At 35.7% G+C, this 24,612-nt stretch overlaps 1 protein-coding gene across 12 annotated transcripts in view; it reads left to right on the forward strand.

Moving 5' to 3' along the window:
- The window catches only part of LOC121863269 (vesicle-associated membrane protein 2-like), a 54,014-nt gene that overhangs the window by 6,908 nt on the left and 22,494 nt on the right, over positions 1 to 24,612 (forward strand). For 9 of the 12 annotated variants that reach the window (XR_006088364.1, XR_006088365.1, XM_042361839.1 and 6 more), the window contains exons 2-3: positions 9,815 to 9,968; positions 17,746 to 17,824. Coding sequence is in view for 10 of the 12 variants with exons in the window: in XM_042361839.1 (XP_042217773.1) it covers positions 9,815 to 9,968; positions 17,746 to 17,824 (233 nt within the window). In the remaining 2 variants the exon portion in view is untranslated. Of the gene's footprint in view, positions 1 to 9,814; positions 9,969 to 16,288; positions 16,368 to 17,745; positions 17,825 to 19,371; positions 19,451 to 22,258; positions 22,338 to 24,612 lie in introns of all 12 variants that reach the window. The other 3 variants (XM_042361834.1, XM_042361832.1, XM_042361841.1) reach the window with 3 other exon arrangements.

The raw sequence follows: 24,612 nt of genomic DNA on the forward strand, positions 1-24,612 counted from the left end.
ACTAAAGATACCTTTGAGGACCGCATTGTATAGTAGCACCCTTTATCATACCAAAGTTGCTTGTTAGAGCTCTAGTGGGTGAGGTACAGTATGTAGTTGTTTTTTACTGTTAAATTTATAAACCAGTTAGATTGTTTTGGGGGGAGATGCATCTTTAAGTAAATGTTTGGAATCATAATATGTTTGATGGGGTTATCATGTTACACATAAAAAAATGACATGTTCTTGGCCACAGTGTTATATGTTTCATCTGCAGTATAACTTGCTTTATCTCCTTAATCCATTACACTGTATTGTTACACTCACTGTGTCTGGGAATGGTGAAAATGAGAACAAGCTTGCTGCTGAGAAGAAAGAAGATGAGCTAAAGACCGAGATGGGCTTAGAAGAGAAAGCTAATGGGGTCACAGAAGATGAAAAGAAAGAGGAGGAAAGGGTAGAAGGTGAACAGAAAGAAGGAAAGGGAGACAAACAAGAGGGAGAGGCAAAACAAGATGAGGAGTGAGTTAATGACATGCTCGAAAAAAGCCAAAGTCTGTGCAAAATTTTTCCAATTCCCAAACAACCCAATACAGTACAGGGTACTGGGGGCTTGCTTGTTTCCAGTCAAAGCTCTGAGGGTTGGAGGAACTGCCTAATAGAGCAAGAGTAGACATTGCAAGATGAATGTTGTTCGATATATAATGAGTCACTAACCAATGAGGTTAGGTACATATTTTTTTTTTCTCATTCCCTGCGAGACTGATGGGCGAGAACTAGTTATCAATATTCACCAAAAGAAGTACAGTACTGTAATTCTTGGTCTACTTTCCAGTTGGGTGACCTTGTGGTGAAGAGAAAGTTGCAGTTCATTAATTAAAACAAATACAACCTTTATTTATGGTTGTGGAGAAGCTTCTTTATTATTGTATTTTTTTGTTTGGTTTAATTTCTTTGACCATTGTCAAGCATTGTTAGCATGTGGGAGAACAAATGTACAGTACCGTATGTTATTGATGATTATGAAGAATGTGATAGTATGCTTTAGTTCTGTATGAACAGGCAGATGTAGGGTTGTCCCATGCTCTTATCAGTCATTAAGACGTGTTTTAAAGTCATCTGAGCCATTTTAAAGCCTTTTTATATATATTTTTTTTTTCTACAGTAATATCCTGTATTTCACGAGTTATATAGACTGGAAAAATTATGCCAAATTCAAATTGTGCCAAATGCAAATACATAAACTAATGGGAAAAATAACAATATAGACTGGCCACTCTACATCAACCTCTGATGTTCCCATTTATAACCTCCAAATGATGCAAATTCTGCCTTTATTGACCTGGTTGTGCTTTCCGGAAACTAGTTTTTAGGCCTTCCTCAAGTAACTTAATGACACGCTGCTTATCTTGCATCGAGTACTTGACAAAGTTAACTCCCTTATGATAGTCCCGCTCCCTCTTTTCCTTATTTGGCCTCTTAGGTGGGTCTGTCCCTCCCCCACCAGCACCAGTGGGAGCCCAAGTAGAGGTAGAGGCCATTATTTTGACTCGACAGGTGGTAGCACCACCCAAAAAAGCACACAATAGCAGCCCGGGCAGTTGCTAGAATGGCGCGGGCTACAACGTGATAGTTGCATTCTTGAAAACCTCTTATGATCACCACTGGCAATTCGATCACCAGAACGCTTCTTGGAAACATTCTTCTTAACTTGTCTTGACATATTCATAGCTAACACAACAAAATTGGAGAAAATGGCAAAAATCACGGAGCGATCGACAAAAACCGCGCTATTCAACTGATCACGTGATGTAAACAGCGCTCTGGTGTAAACCGTTATTAGTCTTCGATGTGAAACATTTTTTTTACTGCATCTATTCTTTTCATACAGTATTTATGGGTAACAGCTAAATTTGCAAAAACAAACAAAAGACACGAATCAATTGAACATGTGATGCCGGATGTGAACTGTAAACATTGCATAACTCCGCGCCACGCTTAAAATGATAAGGATGGAATTGCACTATAGCCAACATTCATATGCAAAAGTTCGCATTTTACAAACCGAGTTCCCCTATTCGTCAATTGCGTTACAACCAATTCGCGTTGATAACACACGTTGTAGCAGAAATAACTGTAACTGGTATGAGGGCTGTGATGTCATTCAAGACGGTGGCCAGCATTCAGCTGGTTGGCTCTCTTGAAACTCGCTATATTTTACGCCAAATACAAGACTTGGTTACATTAGGTAGTGCTCACGAAATTCAAAAATGCGAAATGAAATCGCGCAAAATATGAGATCTTACTGTATTTGTATTGTGAATTAAAATACAGTATGTACAATGAAAGACGAAAGTTGTGTCGTGAAATTTGGTGAAAACCTATGCTGAAGGGCTAAACTTTTGGTGTGCCCTGCCTTGTGGTAGGACTCTCATAATATTTTACGAGTTATATTTAATCCGGACAAAACCGCTACACGACTTTTGTCTTCGATTGTACTGTACAGTATAATGTGCGGGTATGTGTAAGTACCTGGGAGGCCCCTCTAGATCTGCCTGTGTTATGTATTGCATTCGTACTTTAGAACAGGAAATGATAATTTAATATGTAAATACTATGCAGTACTGTACTACAGTATTTGAAAGTTGAATATGTAACAATAGCATACATTAATGGTTTGACCAAGAGAAACTTTCAGTTACTACAGCTGCCAAGTTCACTGTCTTGGTGACAGGTTTACTGATAGACTTGGTACAGGTTTTTTTGTAATTTAGTAGTTAATAATATTGAAGATAATGTATTATATTTTTTATTTATAATTACAGTATTTAAATTTTAGAGATTAATTTTCCAGTATTATTAGGATTGAAGAATATTCTTAAATAGAATTAAAAAAAATTACTACAAAAAATTCAAATAGGTAGCAGGTTATGTTTGAGCTCTTTTTATGGTGAAATTTCCACTTGTGAATAGAGCAGAATATGAATGAGAATACAAGAACACAGTATACGAGAACCATGAGGTTTCATTGTCATTAGCTTTATCTTGAGTTGATATGATTTATGTCAATGTAGTACAGTGTTACCAGATTCCCAGCTTATTTTGACATAGAATACATGAGAAAATGTTGGAATGGAATACTCTGGGACCAGATGCATTGGGTAAATGGGGATAATTGTTTTCTTCTCCGAAAACATAAGAATGGAGGAAACTGCAGACGGCCTATTGACCCATACTGGGCAGTCCTGTTTACACCCAACCCCTATCGCTCATATATCCATCCAACCTATGTTTGAAGCTATCCAGCGTATTCGAGTTAATGATGATGTTTGGTAACTTGTTTCACTCGTCCACTACTCTATTTCCAAACCAGTGTTTACCTATCTCGAGCCTAATCTAAATTTGTCTAATTTAAAACCATTGATACGTGTTCGCTCCTGGTTGGATAGTTTGAGTACCTTTGTAATGTCTCCTTTGTTCAGCCCTGATTTCTATTTATACACCTCTATCATATCGCCCCTCACTCTACGTCTCTCGAGGGAGTGCAAAGGATTAGTCTTGTCATTCTCCTCTGAATTCTTTCTAGGGATTCTACATCCATTCTGTGTATGGTGATGAGAACTCAACTGCGTAATCCAAGTGAGGTCTCGCGAACGCAAGATATAGTTTTAGGATGACCTCGCTAGTATTGTAACTAACACTCCTTTGCATGAACCCAAATACTTTGTTGGCCTTGATTCGAGCAAATACAAATTTTTTACTTGGTTTAAGATTCCTGCTTATCATTACTCCTAAATCTTTCTCAGCCAGATTTCTCTATAACATCATTGTTCATCTGGTATCTCTGTTTACATCTCCTAGACCAAATGCTAAGAGTAATTACCTGTAGTTGACCTTGGCAGTAAGCATTGTCAGCTTATGATGTGATTTTTGGGATGAAGCAGCAGTCAGGTAATTGTTTATTATTGATGATGGATGTACAGTCCCCCAAAAAGTATCATTAGCCATGGGTTCGATGTGATTCAAGGCTTTCTAAGCAATGTTACTTGACCTGTTTTTGAACGGTTGGTAGTTCTATATCCGCAACCTTTAAGCTTGAAGGAGCATGATATTTAAGTTTTTGAACGATACAGACATTAATTATAATGGAATTCTTTTCATATTAAAGCATTTAGTATGCCATACATGGATGACTCCATCCCCCAATCCTATCCCCATCTCTGTCTGTTGTTGATATGGCAAGCAGGCATACCAACTTAGATGATGCACTGGGGATCATATCAAAGCATTTCCTCTTGCTTTTAAGATTGTAGCGATGGAAAGTAACTACTATAATTATACTTTTTTGGGGGGAACTACAGTATACATGTTTGTGTGAGGTATGGTTTTACCTCTACAGTGCATATGTGGACTAGGATATGTGTGGGCTCTTGAGTGTGGATGAGGTGGACGCTGCAGTGAATTGACCATAAATTGTGTCACGGTAGGCTGTTTGGAAGTTGAAATTAGGGTTGTGCTTTTATTTTCTTCCATGTACCGATACAGTACATTGTCATAATGAAGTTATATAAGTGGTAACTTGAGTTTTGTTTTGAAGATGTAGCACTCTTGGAAGGTCAGAAGGAAGCCATATACTGTACTGTAGAGTTTTGTTTTGAAGATGTAGCACTCTTGGAAGGTCAGAAGGAAGCCATATACTGTACTGTAGAGTTTTGTTTTGAAGATGTAGCACTCTTGGAAGGTCAGAAGGAAGCCATATACTGTACTGTACTGTGTATTACTGTGTGTGTTTGCCAGGACACCGAGTTGTTGCTTTGTTGTTGCCCTTTTAACCCTGTTTATTGGTCTTGCCTGTTTGATACAAGTACCAGTAGTGTTATCTTGTATACAGGGTAGTACAGTAGTTACAGAGTACAGTATTGTACTGGTATTGTTGCTCTTTACATAATTACTGTAAAGTGTGCAGCACAGTATGTACTTGGTGAATAATAATATCTATTGGTTATATATACAGAACTTAAAGGAGTTTTGTTCTTGGAATTTGGAATGGCAAGTTTTGTTGAGTTAGTTCATCTAGTTAGTACTGCACATAGTTCATTAATTTGTTTCGTGCTAAATATAAGGGAATGATAAATAAACATAGCCTTGGTGAATGTTTGGCCATTTCAAGAGTTAAGAGATTTGAAGTGGTGGATTGATGAGTTTCGTCTACCTTGGTGACAGGTTATACTGTACAGTACATATCAATATTTTATTGTCTCATCACATAAGTAATACAGAGTGTTAGTTAATTATTGCCTTGGAACCTAGAATTACTGTACAAATATTTCTATATTAATGTTTCTTATAGCCGAGGATTCAAGAACAGACATAACAGTAAACTTACTAACTTAAGGTACGAAAGCGGTCCACGGAGGTCAAAATTATTTTTATAATTGATTATAACAAGAATGGTTAATCTTTCATCTATAGGGGAGAAAATAATGTGTGTAACTTCTAGGATCTGTTACCTGCACAGTATAACAGTTCAAGTAAAGTATTTTGAGGAGTTTGGCAGTACAGTACAGTAATGAGGTTTAGAAAAGGAGGGCTTCCAATATTCCCCAGTTCAGTTTTGTATTGATATTTTCATTAGTTTTACAGTGTTTTATTTTCCATTTTGATTCATCCGGTGTGTGAGTTTTGAGTAGAGTTGTTTTCTGTACAGGCATTTAATATGTAATCATAGTTTGATGTACTGTATTCAGTGTAGGGATGATGTACCTGTAGTCAACAAAAAAAAATTCTGCACTCTAGAAAGTTGTGCTACCAATGTACGTGATAACTCGAGAGTGTTGTCCAGTGTGGCATATTGTATAACACCATATAGGTGCCGACAATTTGTTGACTACTGTATCCTTGTACACTACACGGACAATATATTTAGGAAATGTTTGTGTATTGATATGTTATGAAATCAGTGTTAGTGAAGCTTATAGGCTCCTGATACTGTGTAGGTATCTTAACCAGATTTGAGAATCAAACTCATGAATGTTGAGGCAGAAGGTAAATATGTTAGTGGTTGAGATAATCCTGTATGTTAATATGTTTAAGCTTGTCCACAAAGGAAAACTCTACTTGATATGATAATTGAATGGTCCTCATAAAACACTGGGCTGATGGAGTGTCTTCTCAAGAGCTCACTGGAATAATAATGGTTCATTAGCAACACCGGTGGCAGAAGCTGTTGACTTTTTTGTGTTTATGTAAAATTTTGCACCAGGATACAGTACAGTACAGTACTGTATACCTAAACTAAATGAACCATTTACAGTAAAACTTTTCATTCATGTTTGGGTGATAACTCGGGGCAAAATGGTATTACTGTACAGTAATAAGAATACCGGCATTTGCTACAGGCAGTATGTCCACCGTTATTGAAAATAACTCGAGGTGATCACACCCTATGCGCATGCACAGTAAGGAAGTTTTTGTACCGTACAGTACTAAAGTATTATTTATAATGGCCGATTCTCAAAGGAAATGAAATACTGTAGGTACTGTATGCGCAAGTCTGATCACAATGCATATGCCCGGTAGGAGCTTAAGAGTGAAACACTGTGTTGTGTCACTCGGGTGCTTATAGCTTTCATTCTGAAGGGTATTTTAAAGGAACACCAAGGTGACAGACTGTATTTTTATTACCTTTAATTTTGATACTGTATAATCGATTTGTTGACCCACTCAGTAAAATAATCTTCCAAATTTGTGTAGTAAGGCAATAACTGTCATAAGGTTTTCAAAGGTGACATGGCATCCATGACTATCCAAGTACCAACAAGATATTTGATGACAGTGGTTTTAGGGCTTTGTTCTTATTTGCTTTGCTGTACAGAATTGTGTATAAAAGATGTGTGCTGTACTTACAGTAATGTGGCAGGATGATATGGGTTATATTGTCCTACAGCTTGTGATCTACAACTGAGTGAATATATTATGACCGACTGATGTGTCTTCTTTCGGTTCAGTACTGATTTACTTTCATTAGTGCAGTACAGTATTTAAGTTATAATGATGAGAAATGCCACTACAGGTATTTATTCTGTGCATGTACTGTAACATGGTTAGTGTACTGTATGATTATGTTGTGTACTGTCTCTTTCAGTACTGGACTACTGCTTTTAAATCTGAAAAATCTTTATGTGCAAGTCTGGATGACTTTGTGCAGTTTTAAGTACAGTACTACAAGCATGTACTGTATAGTATTTAACTTGCAATGGAATTTTTTTATGGATTTAATCTAATATCTAAGTGTATATAAATTTGCAGATTCTTTTTGGTCCTCAATGCAGTATGTAATAAATTGAAAAATGTATGAAAGAAGAATACTGTGCAGTACATGAATTACCTTGGCACAGTGCAGTATATAAATTTCACACTTTCGTCAATGAGGTGAATACTTTTTTCAGCATTACAAACCTCTTGATACTGAACTGTATTAATATATATATATATACGTATACGGTATATATATAAATTGTTTTTTCATATGAAATAGTAGTGTAGGCAACCAATTGCAATAAAATTTGGCAAATACTGTACTGTAGATGTACAGTACGCTCTCAACAAAAAGTATCGGTGTATACTGTAGTGTGAACAATTTGAGACCAGTGACGATTGGTTTTGGGAAAGGCGAGTTGTTCCAGCCGTATGTTGGCAGCCCTGGTCAAGTGAAACAAACCGTTATAAATAAGGTCGGGAAGTGATAAATAGACAGTATGAAATATGAGGAGCTCCCTGTTAACAAAATTATTTGTGAAACTTGTGAATATTGCCACATTAATTTATGCTACCAAATAAACCACTCAACCTGGTCGTCCTGAGGGGTGGTGCAGCGTGGACGGCTGCTCTGAGACCTGTTGTCTGTAGCACCAGTTTCGAGGTATCGCCGAATCCATCGTGCAGCGGTGTTCCTGTGGACACCAACCCGCCGGCTAATATCTGTGACGCCGAACACTTCGTTATGAAGGGCAATAATAGCTCCTCGTGTTCCCTCTGAGGTTTCCATGTCGTCTGGCATGTGTAGATCTCTACTGCTTCATATTGCTTCTGTTTTATACCCACGTTCACCAAGACCGAACCCTCGCACATCATTCAGGCGACACAAAGCAACAAACCGAAAAGAGGAAACAAACACACTGATTGTCAGCCATAAGGCAACACCTAGGGGGGGTATGAGGATATACTTACCAACCTTCCCGACATATCACAGTGTATACGCATCGTTTCGGAAGTCGTCGATCTCGCCCTACACTGATACTTTTTGGTGCGAGTGTACAGATATTTTATGGTTCCCAAGTACCTGTACTGTGCAGTACAGTTATATTCAAAGAAGGATGTGGTTTGGGGATTATCATGTTAAGAGTCGGTGTGGTGTTTGGTATAGTAGATACAGATGTAACGGAAAAAAATTACCAAAGCATTCGTTTCCTTTTCAAGTTTGTCTTCATTTTAAATCTCTAGCAAAATTAAATGCAAAGGAGATTGTTTATTGAAAGAATTTTTAAGACCCTACTGAAAAATTACGTACAGTATTTTACTAAAAAAGGAATTCAGTGTTGAATATATTACAGTACAATACTGTACTTAGATATTAATACTGTACAGTAATAATACAGTACTGTACTATACTTTGTTGTTTGTATTTCAGCTTACAGTACTGTAATTGAAAACCCAATACTACTGTACTGTATACTGTATATTCCACACGTACTGATAGGTGTATTTCATACAAAACCTTTTAAAAATTATTTTTGTAATTTTTAAAGGTGAAAATTTTAAACTTCAAATGTACACAAGACTTAACATTTGCCTTAATATTTTGTTCTCCATGCACCTTTACTGTTAAATGTTGGTGTTACAAGTTTTCTCTCTTAGGTTAAATTTATTTTTCCAATGGCATCAGTGACAGCCCATCATTTGCCATATTAGTGTTACTGTACAGAATATCTGAATACCTGTACTGTATTGTAGGTGGTTAACAAGGCAGACATACGTATTCAGAGTACAGTATTATACTGTACAAAATAGTACAGGTTTAAGATACTGTACTGTTTATTTTGTTTATATGGAATTTTTTTCGACAATTTATTGAATGGAGTGTGAGTCAGTTGCATGAATTTTTTGTCCAATTTATTTAAACTTGAAGACAGTCTAGTGTTTTTTATAATAAATGCTTGTTTAGTTTATTATTATATTAAATGTGTTATGCTGTACTGCACAAATTTCACCCGGTATTAATGATGTTCTTACCAGTTTTATATACAGTATGCACTAGTCTTCATTATTAAACCGATCTATGAACAGTCGCCCACAAAGGTCCAGTAACTAGCTGTAATATTATGAATCCTAAACCGAACCCTCAAACTACGGCCGAGTGTCCGCCCTCTGGGTACGAGATTTTGAATTACAGGAGCCTTAATATTGTGTAAGGTTAGCCACAAAAGGCACTCCCTGGGTATACAACTTAAACATGAAAACAAAAGATGTCATTGGCAGGTGCAAAGCCTGGTATGACTACATAGTGCAATACATTACAGTACTGGTACGACACTCGGGATCAAAATTGTTTAGGTTTAGGCAGCCTTGGGAAGGTTACCGGACCTTTGTGGCAGATTGTACATGTAATTCTTTGGGGTTTTATAAACTATTATATCTGCTAACTTCCATCAGTATTTAAGATAACTGAAGATTTCATGTATGAGTACTGTATCACATCTCTTGCATCTCTCATCCATCAGTTCTTCTATCAGAACAAATTGTTAAATGGGCAACTAATGAATGTTATGGTTCACAGGTCAGCCGAGGGTGGTGCGGCAGCGGCAGGGGGTGCTGCCCCTGGAGGCGATCCCCCCACAGGAGAGAATGGCGAGATTGTGGGGGGACCCCGCGGACCACAGCAGATCGCAGCACAGAAACGAATGCAACAGACACAAGCACAAGTTGATGAGGTATGAGATTAGCACTTAGTTGTGGGAGGAAAAGGGCTTACCAGAGTTGTTGCTCCCTAAGTCAGTTTTCTGGGTGAGCCTATGATGATAAGCCTTAAAGTAAGAAGTTATGTTGAGTGTGTAGAAGATGAAACTCTCTGAGTGTAAGGTTTGGAGAGTTAAGGAGTGAACCAGGTAATATTGTATACTGCATCTAGTACAGTATAAATGTCCGATAAAAAGGTTAAGAAAAATCGGGTTTTGGAGAGGGAAATAAGTACAGTTGATATGATTTGTTAAGTAAATCAGTATGAATAATAAAGTGGCATACAAGGCTTTTGGGGTTTTATTAATTTTTAAAATTACCTTGGTTGTAGTCAGTCAGGTGAGGCTGGCCTGGGAAGAAAAGACCATGGCAATATTTGCTAATACTGTATGAATTGCATTGATATTACAGGTATTAGAAGTACCTAATATAATAACAGTACTGTAATACAAAAAAGTATGATGATAAAGTTTCTTGCTTGGATATTGTGGAAGAAGGTTGCTAGCAGTAATTTGGTAAACTTGGGAGATAAAACTTGATAAATCTTTAATTCATGGACACTTGATAGAAGTTTTGCTTTGAAATCTGAAATTTTATTTTTAGAAAGTTTAGAAATCAAGATTACAGAATCGGCTAGAAATGGTTTTTACTCTGCCCAGTCTGTGAAACCTGATTAGGATGGATGAATAATGTAAATGTATGGATGTTTGATTCTTTTGGTATTATTAAGGAATTATGACATGAAGTTATAAGATACAGTATGTACTGATGATTTCATGATTAAGGTATTAAGGTGCGTGCTACTAAAAATTTTCATACTTTTTTTATTATTGAGGAATTAAAGTACAGTGTGAGGGTATAGGATAAAGTGACCATATGGTAGAAAGAAAAGAATGTAGTTTGGATAAGTTGTTGCTCTGCCAAATGTGCTTTATGGGAAATTGTGTGACTTTTTTGGCTTATCCAGTGACATAGTACATGTAGCATGTAAAGAGGATTCAAGAATGGTAAGTTAATCTTTAATTTTACACTGTGGGAATTGATATAACTGAGATCAGATGTCAAACTCCAGACTTGAAGCTTAAATTTAAACTATGCTTAATATTTATGGGAGTAGAAGTATACCATGGGAAAGTCTTTGATTTGTATATGTGTCTGCCAAATATTTTAAGGCAAGCTTCAAAGTGTAGAGAAATACTGTACTATAAAGAATTGATTACTGTGAGGTAAACCTTAGTCGTGTAGCTAGATGAGAATGTTCCCCAAAGTAATCTTTGTTTGGAACCGTTGCAATTATGACATCAATGGCTTCGGCACATATGATAATTTTTTAACCTACAATGTCTCTCTAAGTATTGTCATCTTTTCCTTGAACTAATCTGGATTCTCTCATTGTTTGGTAAGGTCAGTTACTGTCAACTGCAGTGTTTTGGTTTGGAATATAACTTGAGAAATTAATTCTTAAATTGTTTAAGTGTAATTGCTAGTTTGCAGTGACTGGCCTTGTGTGTGTGTGTGTGTGTGTGTGTATATATATATATATATATATATATATATATATATATATATATATATATATATATATATATATATATATATATATATATATATATATATATATATATAATATTATATATAATATTATATATATATATACTTTCGTGTATACAGTACATGTTTACTGGGGTTCATTGTATGTGAAAAGGATTTCTTTGTTATATACAGTATGTTATTTTTTCAAGTATTTGTTTATTGTCAAATGTCTGTTCTAAGTGACTTGTAGTATCCCACCAATTTTATGGTGTGAAGCCCTGAAAACTCTTAAACATTGGTGGCTGGGACAAATACATTCATTATTGTGTCATAGTAGTTAGAGTTGTGACTTAGGCTGAAGGGTAACAAGTTGTGATGCCACACCAGCAGTGTGCAGTCCACTTGTTCCATTCAGACTCCACTATAATCTGTGATTACAGGACTGACCCATTCAGTTCCAGTTTCATTCTGAGCAGATGCAAGTCTCTTAACTTGATCTCTCTGTAGATAGCTAAGTGCATTAAACTTGATTTTGGGCACTTTGTTCCCATTTGACCAATTTCGTTCATAGTATTATCACAGGTATGTTTTGCGCCCATACAGTACAGTATCTGTATTTATGTAATTTTCCAAGAGTGGTAACATTTGCTAATTACTTAAGTTTGAGAACCACCGGTGTGTCAGAGTTTTGGGGTTGACACATCCAGTTTGAGTCAAAGAAGAACCAGATTTCATGAGTTTCATGTGATAGTACAGTATTATACCAGCCACATGGGGTCCCATTGTGGGTTTTTAAAAGGAATTTGCTGGTGTAATATAAAATAGAATAACAGGAAGTTCTGATTTTGGACAATGGCTTTGAGGGATACTAGTCTTCTTTTAAGGATGTGGAGATTCTTAGGAATTATGTGTGAAAAGTTATTGTTAGAGATACAGTACATCAGAGATTGGGACAGATACTTTGTTGAGTTTCTTACGGGTAGTTAAAAAAGGTAATGGGCAAGGCAGTTTTTGCTGCTCCAACAGTGGAGCTAGGTACTGTTAGGCTTTTCCTGAAATTGGCGGTTATGAAAAACTAGGTTTCAAAGTCAAAGGTCAAGAGACAAACTTATAGCTTTACTTTAAAAGCTTCTAAGTGGCATTAAAGTGCTGGAGGAACAAAATACTGTTGTCTTTGGATTTTCCTTTGCATGCTTCCAGAGTGATGTTTTACATATAGATGATTCCTCAAATCAAGGAAAAGTTTTTTGCTCATTGGATGGGTCAGTGACCAAGGGAGTTTGGTCTCCGGCTCTGTGATTATTGCCTGTAAACTTAAAGTAACTCTTAATTCCTCTCTGCTTCCTCAGGAACATGAGAACTAAGCTTGATGGGAAGATTTTTTTTTTTTTTTTTTGTTAGTAACAAAATGTATATTGTATACTGTATACAGTAAAAAAAACCCAGAGTACACGTACTGGATAAATTAAGCTACAGTGATGTCTTTAATCAGACGGATTCTGTTATTCAGTCGTCCATATTAGCAGAGGCACAGCTGTTCAAAACAACAGCCACCATATTACATTAACTTAGATTGTCTTTAAACTCATAATAAATTAGTTCAAGGAAAATTATCATTCTGTACTTATGATAAACTTGAGTAAATTCAGTTTTTATTTGAGGTACCCCTCATCGTATGAGTTATTCACGCCAAAATTTTAAACCGAGGAAATCGCGTTTAAAGTTTTTCAACTTCAAACATGCACAACTTTGCTGTTATTTTAGATACAGCATTCATTTTAGATGCATTTCAAAGCTAAAGGACTGTACTTGCAGATGGTAGGTAGTGCATCATGAAGTAATGTACTGGGTTGTTGCAATGTTAACTTGAAGCAACAAAACTCACACCCGCTTATGGCATTTTTGACTTAATCGATATCAGAGTGTAAGTCCCGCTTGCTGAAGAGGCTGTGACATAGATAGCAGATGCTCACTGTCATTGGCCAAGACGGGAGGAGGCTGTAGGCCGCCCGCTGTGATTGGCCGCCCGCTCCACTCGCTGAACAGGATGAGAGCACCTTACGACGCGAAAGCCAAGCCCATAATTTCCTGTCTGCCATAAATCGATGTTCTACCCTATTTTCAATGGGCTTTCAACCTTATTTACAGTGTAGTAAGGAGACCTTATCAACTACCATCTAATAGAGCTAAGCCGAAAATAATGCCTTCCATCAAAAAATGGGTTTTGACCGGATGGTTTGAATGCACCTTATGATGCGGGACACCTCATTTCAAGTATTAATAGTTGTGGGTAAGATTCAAGAAGCTTTCAAAGCCACAAAGATTTCTGACGGTTCCCGAGTTCTGATAAAGAGGATGATGTGGATGTGTACAGTATACCTCTGGCAATGAAGTGAATATGTTCTTGAAATACACTTTTGTTGTCCTAGGTCAGTGTTTCTCAAACTTTTTCACTTCATTCCCCCCATGAGGAACTCTCAACATCCTTGTGACCCCTCTTCAGTTCTCTCCCAAGCCCCTCACAAATAATGACGAAAATAAACTGTTTTGGTTCTCTTCCTTTATTTTAATGTTTTCAATCATCAAATAGAGTGCATATTTTGTTACAGTTCAATGGGATGGATGACATTGTTTCCTTTCAGTCAGTTGACTGATTCAAGGTGGAGTCACTGATAAAGCACATCTTATCCACACGTAACTGGTTTCGGCTTTTATTCTCTATTTGAAGAAGGGTGGAAAAACCAGATTCACATTAATAAGTAGTAGAAAATGGCAAGAGGACTCTAAGTGCGATCTCACTAATTTTTGGATATGACTGATACATTGAGCACCAGAATACAGTCGGAGATTTTTCTTCATAGAGGTCTCTGGCAGCAGAATCGTTCCGAGATCAAGGAATTCGTCTGAGCAGGAACCAGAATCGTGCAATCTGAGCGAATCCGTTGAAAATGATAAACTAGCTGCTGCACCTAACAAGGCAAAGTAACAAAAAAAGAAAGTTGAATCAGAGTTTCCACATTTTCTTCAAACATATACAGTACTACTTACACTAGCCTGCCATGACCCTCCTAAAATCTTGCCGTGACCAGTTTGAGAAACACTGTCCTAGGTAGATTTAGCAATGATTAAAAGGAATAGTTTCCAATCCTTAGTTATTCTGAGCCAAAATTGCTGTAATAAACAATAAAAGCAACACCGCAAATATTAAAAAAAAAAAAAAATTAGCTACTGTACTGTACTTCCGCTCCGTCCTTCAACCATCATGTGGGTAACACCAAGAGTGGACGAGTTCATCCAGCCAGCTGACTTGAGAAATGCATGGCTGTTATGCTGTGTTTGCCGTGACATCACATTGGGGAGAGCATCGTGTATCCATGCATACGTTCATCTCCCACACAAAACACTGTTCACACTCGTGCTCTTTATTTTTCTTTTACTTTTTTATAGTTTTTATTATATTTCCTTTATTTCAAAGTCACAGAGTACTTAAATGATTTCTCCTCAACTTTTACAGTTTCATTACATGAATCATTGGGAACATGTGTAGCCATCTTAATAGTACCGCATGTGGTAAAATGTGTAATGTGAAAATTATGCTGGTGTATATGGGACCCACTTTCAGTGGAGATGAAGGGGATCCACTCTTACAATATGCTTTCGGTAAAATCAGATTTAAAAATTTCTGCAATATCTCGGGAACAGAACAATTATTGTTGACCATGGCTAGCACTTCAAGTTTATCCCTCACGGTAAAGCGCTTTCTGCTCTTTGAGGCCTTACCCAAATGTACTTGTATGGGCATTGTTCTCACAATGTGTGTTATTTATATGTCACGAGAGAACAGACCTGTATGTACTCTTTAGTTATAGCCACACATAGACAGAGTGCAGCATGGTTGTGTTGTTGTGATGCAGGTTGGGGGGACCATATGGCCATTGCCGCATAATTCCACAATAATAATAATAATAATAATGGCCTACAAGATATGCAAGATATTTTTTTGGATTTGAATTTTTTTTCCAAGATTCATGGTGTTACTCAGGTGGTCCAGTAATCAGGGTTGTGTTTGTCACATTAACACAATAGCTTTTTTTTTTTTATGTTGCCTCCAGCTGACTTAAGTTTATAAGTCTTTTTGCCAGGCATTTGGTCATAAATGGAGGATCGAACTTTAAATGCTATTTTATGAGTGACCCTGAATAAAGTGACTCGGGTCCATACCTTTGCCTTAAGGGTAATTTTGATGTTGGCTGGAACTCGGTGAGTTAGTCCTGCAATCACAGCTTATGACATACATTAGTTTGAAGTGATATGTGGCTTGCCATCTGCAGGGTTGGCCTCATGACTAATTTCTCTTTTAAGTCGTAAGTGGCAGTTTTTTTTTCAGTACTGGACTGTACTGTACATGTATGGTATACCCCGTAATGGAAAAGCTTAACTAATCATTGATTTAGTCTCTGGGCTTCAACCCCCATGGCCTTGGTGGAATGTTAATAGTTGCTTTGTCCAGGTTTGGTCAATGTGAGGTCAGGATCAATCTTCCAGTGTTCTCAAAATAAATATAAAAGCTTTTTTGGCTTAATATACTGTCGTCAGAAATTCTTTTGAGAAATCGTTAATATACTGTTGTCAGAAAATCTTTTGAGAAATCCTTTTCATTTTCAATAGCCACAGAGGTTTGCTTATAGGAACTATATTTCCAAGTGCCACTGAGTCTTTATCATAAGGAGTAAACTTGACCCAATTTCTTGTGGTGGAGCAGGTAACCTCGGTAATGCGTAAGAACGTGGAACTCGTGATGATCAGAGATGGGAAACTGTCAGAACTTGAGGCCCGTGCAGGTAGGCCAGAAGGAGCATGCTGAGGGAAGTGACGGGGCTGAGTTCTAGCATTTTTGTATTAAACGAGTGTGTTTGTTGCACTGGTGAAGGGTTTGTTTTACTCAGTGTATGTTTTTATTAAGATTACTGTATATATAAAATGCAACAATTTTGCAGTTTGTGATATTTTATAGCTTTTAAGTAAATTGTAATGGAACTAAATTTTTGGTCTTGCAACTGAAGCTTGAAATAAAATATGAACTGTACAGAATTTAGTATTTTACATAATTATGAAGAAGTTGATTGAAACGTGTGAAGATTTTGGACCTTGCAGAAGTAATTAGTTCCTTGTCTTTTCAATTTAATTTTACAATGTTGATTGTAGAGAAGCATTACTGGCAAACAGTGATGAGGGATACAGTATAATCAATATGCAGTAAGTGGAAGAGCTCCTCACAAAGCTTGTCAGTTCCTACAGTTTCTCATTCTCCTGATGCATCACATATCTTTTGAACTTGTAAATATTTTTATTTCTTTTTTGATTTGTGCTTCATATGTTTGTTTTGTTAATGCAAGCCCTTCATACTAAATTTCTTCAATATACTTGAAATTACTACCATTTTTAATATCAAAATATGTCTTGAGAGGGATGAGGGGAAATGAGACCAAGTATTATGGAGTATAGGTATTGCTGTCCCCAGAATGTCATTTGATTGTTATATGAAGAAAATAAGTTGTAGACTTCGTAGGTTAAACAGGAACACACTCAGTATTGGGCAGTATACTCCTTAAAGTTTTCATGTGTTTTTATTGATTTAATTAAAAAAAAGCGTGGAAAGCAAACTGATAGGAGAATACAGAAAGTAGTGTAAAGGGAAAATATGATAGGTAATTCTAATGGTGAATGTAAGAATTAATCTAAAGGGAGAATATGGAAGGTAATGTTTAGTGAGAATGTTGACCTTAAAAAGGTGGTGCTGTACTTGCATCAGAGTTAAAATTATAAGACATACTGACAACCTTTGAGTTCCAGTGAGGTAAATGATAACATTAAAAAAAATTAAAGATAGTTTTGATAACAGTATACTGTACAGTAAAACTCGATAACAAGACATGAAGATTACCTGAAAGCAAAATGTTGCAGGATGTCATAATATTGATTGGGGAAATGGCTTTTTTTTATACTCAAACCCCCAAAAAAGAAAGTTTTAAGGAAATTTTCAAATTGGATGGCCTGTTAATAATTCTTAATAAAAAGTAATATATACTCCCCAGTACATATATAAATTAACTGTACCGTATACCATATATGCTTGGTAGTTTCAGTTCATTTGAAACAGTTTGCATTACAAAGTTATTTTTTATTATTGCACTGCTTGCATTTTGTTTGGTAAAACAGGTTGTTGGAATAATGAGAGTCAACGTGGAGAGAGTTTTGGAACGTGATCAGAGAATATCAGAGCTAGATGACCGAGCAGGTGAGAATCCAAAGATCTTGGCCAGCTTTGGTTCACCTGCCTGCCAGCTTGAGGGAGATAATGTGGCTTAAGCTTCAACTCTGCTTTAACTAACCTTGTGTTTTACAGGCAGGCTGCATACTAACCATCATAATAATGCTATCTCTACATTTTCTGTTATGTATAGTTCAAAAGTATTGCTAAACTGAATGGATTTTAGCTTTGAGGGTGTGGTTTTAGGTTTTGTTGGTGGCACAGTTACCGGTATGTTCCCCATAGGTTTGAGATGGTGTATTAGGTTGACTGTGAGGGACAGTGGCACTTGGGCTTTAGAAGAAGCTGCTCCCACTAATATGTCATGTGTTTCTTTTCAAATCTGAAATCATGGATATTGTTTTTCATTTTTATTAGTGTACACATGAAAATACAATACAATACAAATTTTCATGTGTATATAATGTACTGTACTGTACTCATAGTATACTGTAGGTAATAAGACCACCGGTTGTCCACATTGTTGAAAACTAAAATATGCTTTCTGTTGTAAATACTTTCTTAATCTGTGTAAAATAGAATTAATAAAAACCTCTACTTTCCAGTAAGCCTGTTCATTACATTTTGAATTTAACAATTGGAGTGAGGATTGTACAGTACAGTATCTGATACAGTAAGTCTCCTTGCTGCCTTCTTTTGCCAGCTACAAGGAAATGTGTTTGATATCAGTGCCGACAATCTTCTACTGTACATGTACTGTAATTCTTTTAAACTGAAAATGTGTTTGAGTTTAATATTCCATGATTGTTGGCACTATCGATTGAGTAAATTCTGTGAAATTAAAAAAAAAAATAGTTTGTAAAGTGAAAGAGAGATATATGAGAGTAACAGTGAAATGCTCATTTGTTTGGAAGTGGGTATGATAATTTATTAAAGGTTAGTTTGACAATGGTAATGAGCAAAAAAAAAAATTATAGGCAAAATGTGGATAATCTGGTTTCAGGTCTTAATAAGTTCAAGTGTAAAAAATATAAAATTTAAACTCTTATTGTCAGCTTCTTGTAAAATCCAAGTACAGTACTGTACAGTATCATGTTTGTTTAAGATTTGAAGCACTTAATCTGACATATGGCAGAAAGTGGAAGCTGATTTTGAGTTCTCGTTTGATCTATATTTCCAAGATTGTTGATTTGAAAAGATAATCCTTATTCAGTTCTTAAAGTGCTGAATTGTTCTAAAAACCTTGTTCAGTGCTGAGTTGAACTAACTATTCTTGTTCACTTTTCCAGGAAGCTGTTTATGAAGTCTATTACAGTATTTAAATAAGTAACCCTCACCTCTTACTAACTACCATTAATCTGTCTTGTCTACTGTGCTTCCTTTTAACCCCCATATTCTCCACTTCTACGTTTTTTGTACAGTCTTATTAGTTAATGTTGGTATGTGGTTTTCATCATAAGTTTACATGTCAGGTTTATGTGTGATTTTTTATTTTTTATTGATTTGGCTTCTCCCTTCTTCATCCCCCTTCCTTCTCATTGTTACCGTGTGTGGCGGATTTTTGTGGACTCTAGGTTGTCGACATCATGCGGACAAACGTGGAAAAGGTCCTGGAAAGGGATCAGAAACTTTCCGAGCTGGATGACCGTGCAGGTACCCATAATCAGGGCATTGTTTACACCTCGGCTCATTGTGTCCAAATGTTGTTCCTTGTCTTTCAGAGTCAACCACTTTGGTAAAGTTTATATGCTGCAGACTAACTTATCGATAGTTCCTCACAATAGAAGTACAGTATGGAAATATGGACCTGTATATCAGCTGTACCTGAAATTTGTCTTCTAGCAAAATTTACTCTTGGCACATGATTAATTTTATCTCCTGAAGGGACTGCAGTACAAAATGAAAGTCGCTGTATAGCCAGTGTAATTTTGATATGATTCCAAGGTGAGGGCCATTCTGTCACTTAAAAATTGTTGTTCCACCAAGAGGTGTCATCCTTAATAAGGGGAAGACAGTGTTAGGTTCGTTAGCTTGGCGTAAATTTGTCCAAATCCTCAAATGAGCATCTTCAGTGGGAAAGCTTAGTGTTGAGTAGTTTCTTGCATCACCTCAGCCTTTTTTTTTTTAAGGGGACTAGCCCACCCATGCACAGGTCAATGACCCACATCAGGGCCTGGGGGGGCGAAGATATATAATAATAATAATGATAATAAAATACAAATACAAAAAATATAATAATAATAACAAAGAACCATAAATAAATGCAAGATTAAAAAAAAAATTGTGATAAACGATAGATATAAGTTGTGTTGTCAAAGTAAGAGAAACAATTGAGACCATGCAATTGTGTGTAAATGAGGCATAAAGTCAGATCAGCAACCTGGGATTTGGTCACAATTTTCGTGATGCCAAATGGCAGCAGAGTCTACCATTAGACAATACATTATGCTTCCAATATCTTCCCGGGCGGTAGTACCTCCCTGTTTGATAGCAGCCTACTAGCTGTAGGTAGTGTATTCTTACATGTATAGGTATGGCAGCTTACAGTGGCTAATGATCTCTCAAACCTTTTAATACTTTTAACTGGTCATATTTATTTGCCTAGTAACTTAAACTGGTCCCACAATTGTTATTTTTCTACATTGTTTGGGCCTTGATAACTTTTATATATATATATATATATATATATATATATATATATATATATATATATATATATATATATATATATATATATATATATATATATATATATATATATATATATATATATATATATATATATATATATATATATATATATATATATATATATATATATATATATATATATATATATATATATATATATATATATATATATATATATATATATATATATATATATATATATATACAGCTAGACCCTGATTATATTTAGACCAAATCCAGGTTGTAAGTCCGACATATATAAAAAAATAAAAATAAAAAATATAAATTTAATAAAAAATCTACAATGAAATACAGTACAGTGAAAGTAATAAATAATGATGAATGGATACAGTGTGACTGAGCACTTGCCTTTAATGTAGTCAGCTGAATGCACACGGGGCCCCCATAATTTTCTAATTATACATGGAGACTACATTAACTGGAAACGTTTCGGTATAGAAAATGCGTGTGTCATTTGAAAAAAAAAGTCACAACTGCGGCGGTCGTAAGTCGAAGCAGTCGAAGTCGGGGTCTAGCTGTGTATATATATATTTATATATCTAGATAGAGATAGATAGATAGATAGATAGATAGATACACACACACACACACACACACACACACACACACACACACACACACACAAGGGCAGAAAATACTGTACCTGGAATCCTTAGGTCGTCTACTGTCAGTCGTAGTTTTAACTCTGCATATACTACCACCTGCCCACCATATTGTGCAAGAACCTTAGTTTAAAATTAAAGACAAAACTTTATATTTTTAATCCTTCATTATGCAAAAAATTGGGTGTGTAAAGTATTTTATATGATTAATTTTAATGAGAAAAACCCTGTATAGTTGTATCAGTTATTTATTTCTTGTTTTGATATGATACTGGAGAGAGTTATTACAGTAACCATTTGTGTTGTCTCTAAGCTAATAGTTTAATTATTGTGGATTACACTGGTGTGAATCATAAAGGATTGATAAAGGTTCAATAGAACTTTGGCTTCAAAATTGATAAAGAATATCAAGTCATCCATAAATATAATGTAGCCAAAAACAGTTCTAGAAGGATGTTTCAGGGAGCTGTGCTTATATTTAGTGTTGTGTGTACATACTATAATGCAGAGTCGAGAAATACAAGTCCAGCTGATCATGAATTTTAATACATTTCTACATAATATCACTTGTATAATAATTATTCTAGTCTGCAGTGTTTTAAACAGAACCTAATTGTAGAGTTAGTATTTATACTCATAAGATGTTAAATGGAATTTTGGACTTTTACTTTGATTTGTAGTAATGTTCAAATATTTTGACATTTAAGATACAATACAGTACATTGTTAACCTTTCTTGAAGAAGATCCAAGATTGCACTTGACAGTATTTTCAGTATATAGTGATGTAGTGTAATATAATTTTGGCTTTTTTGTAATTCTCTTCTAGCTGTTCTAATTCATGTATTAAGTTTGTTCTTGCTGTGCTTTAACATTTATTAATACTGTATACTGTAGTGGTGTTTCTTGCCACACGTTGTATATGCTCTCATTTGTGTCTTTTTCACACTCTTCTTCCCTATTTACTCTTCTTATTTTCCACAATATATTATACTGAACCCTATCAATGCAAACCAGGAGCGTATACAAGTATGTAGGGTACATATGTATTCGTATGTACGCCACAGCATATCTTTCCGTTATACGTTATAATTTGGTGAGTGTATGTGTGTTTTTCCCCTGAACACTGTGCCCTCTTGCCAAGTATAGGTGGTGGACATGATGAGAACCAACGTGGAGAAGGTGCTCGAGAGAGATTCGAAACTCTCCGAGCTTGACGATCGCGCAGGTATACAAGGCGGGGACGAGGCTTTGCTAATCACACCTTAGATCTTTTATGTTGATTTGCAAAACTACACACACTTCCACCCTAGTACACATTTAGTATTTCATGGTTTGGGGAATTTAAAAAAAAAATATTTGCTGTCCCTCTGTCTCTCCAAGAAGTGTGAAGTAAAGATTTTGTTGAATTGTACCTCAAATCTTGAAATAACTTAAACTGTTAGTAGGCAGTACCTTGCATTGTTTTGGCTTTCACTGAATCAGCATAGGACACCACTGATTCTTAGGTGAATGGTACGGCACCTCTAGACTGTTTCTCAGAGCTTTATGTACACTTGAGGATGAAAGTTTGCCATTCGAATGACCATTAAAAATTGCCTCTATTTTTATTTACGGAATTTTGATCCGATTTATGCTTTTGAAGTGATTTGACTTTCAGTTTTAGTATCATACAATGATGGGTGTTAAGGCTTAACCATAATTGATGAGGTTTTATTTTGATTTTTATTAAATTTTAGATGTCACAAGGACTAGTTTTTTCATTATTGTTACTTTATCTTAGTGTTTTTATGGATTTTTGAAGAGTCCTGTAATTATTAACTTTATGTTCAGGGAATTTTTTAAAATAGTTTTTGCGTTGCTTGAAATTTGATACAATTATCAATATTTGAGGTAACCTTTAAAGTGTGGGAAAAGGTGCAGCTCCTAATTACTAGTTAAGTGTGTGTCTTAGTAAAGAAAGGTTAATTAAATCACATTTGGCCCTTTCATGATGATAGTGTCAGGGAAAATGCATGGACACTGTGTATGAAAATTGGGTCACTGTTTTGATCAAGACTGCTAAATATTTTTAAACTCATCAGTAACATCCATCCACTCTCATGTTTGACCAGCATGGCGCGGTACGTAAGGCTCTGCAATACCTCGCATTTCTTCTGCAACTCGTAATATCTCTCATAGACTCTCGAGATATGTTAACGTATATGTTCCACACGTCTCTACAGCATGGCTGGTATCAACTTAGGGAAACACTCCAAAAACAGCACATATTATACATATAAACTGGGGGATCTACTTTGTACTTTTCAAATGTCAGTTTCTGTGATTGAGGATAATTTAAATGTGTGATGTGTTATGAGATAAGGCCAATATAAATACAGCAATAATCTTTTAACTGTATAAACTGAGGTAAGTGTAATCATCAATTGAGTAAATGATGTAAAGTGACAGATTTTGTCAAATTTTTACAAGTATCATTGGATATATACTACTGTACAGTACAATATATGTGTACTGTACAGTGTTGAACTAATATTTAAGTTGATAGGATTCCCCCAAATCCTTTAAAGTTTGATTACACATCTCTGCACTGGCTTATACATGTAGCAAGATTTAAGCTTTTCTAATATTTGCTCTAAGCTTGTACTGTACTGCACTTGCTGGTGGGCTTATTGTTTTGTATCTGTACTCTTCTACAATCCACCTTTATTGGCAGGATTTAAGTAAAAAAAATTCAATTCTATTTATTGAAAAATAATATATATCTTTATATGTATTCTTGGATGGTCTAATGAAAATTTCAAGCTACTATATTTAATTTTTGCACAGGAGTTGAAATATTTGATAAACAGTCAGTTTAAACATAAAATGTCAGCACCTGTCTACATACAGAAGTTTGTTTATCTACAGTAATTACACTATATCTACTGTAGGGCTAAAGGGAGTATACCTACTGTAGTAGCTGTAATACAGTCAGCTGTATTGAACTGCCAACTATATGAAATATGCTGTTCCTATTAACTATTGCAAAACACATGATATTCAAGGAATTTATCATAATGTTGTGAATGTACAATACAGTATTAGCCAAAGAGAAATGGTCACAAGAATGCCTAATCAGATAATTTATAATAGAGAAAATGATTGGCTAATCCAAATTTGTTTTGGCCTTTTACCAGAATCATGTACAGTACAGTACATTTATTAAATGCTATGAATATCAAAATATTTGACTGACACATGAATCCAGATCTGTTATGGAGATGTTCCCTGGGATGAGTCTTGTAAGCATTAGATGGGAAGTGACATCCAGATAGGCAACTTAGATAATTAATGAATCCACAGAGTTGCATGGTAACTAAAAGGCATCCAGATGGGTAACTTATACATGGATCAACAGAGTTGCATGGGAGTGCATTTGCTAAATAAAGTTGGCAGTCAGTAGATGTAGCGTTGATGTGATGAAGACTTGTCTTGTCGTAGGGAAATGAATTTAGCCGGCG

The sequence above is a fragment of the Homarus americanus genome, unplaced genomic scaffold (assembly GCF_018991925.1).
Source record: "Homarus americanus isolate GMGI-L3 unplaced genomic scaffold, GMGI_Hamer_2.0 scaffold46197, whole genome shotgun sequence".
NCBI classification, from domain to species: domain Eukaryota; kingdom Metazoa; phylum Arthropoda; class Malacostraca; order Decapoda; family Nephropidae; genus Homarus; species Homarus americanus.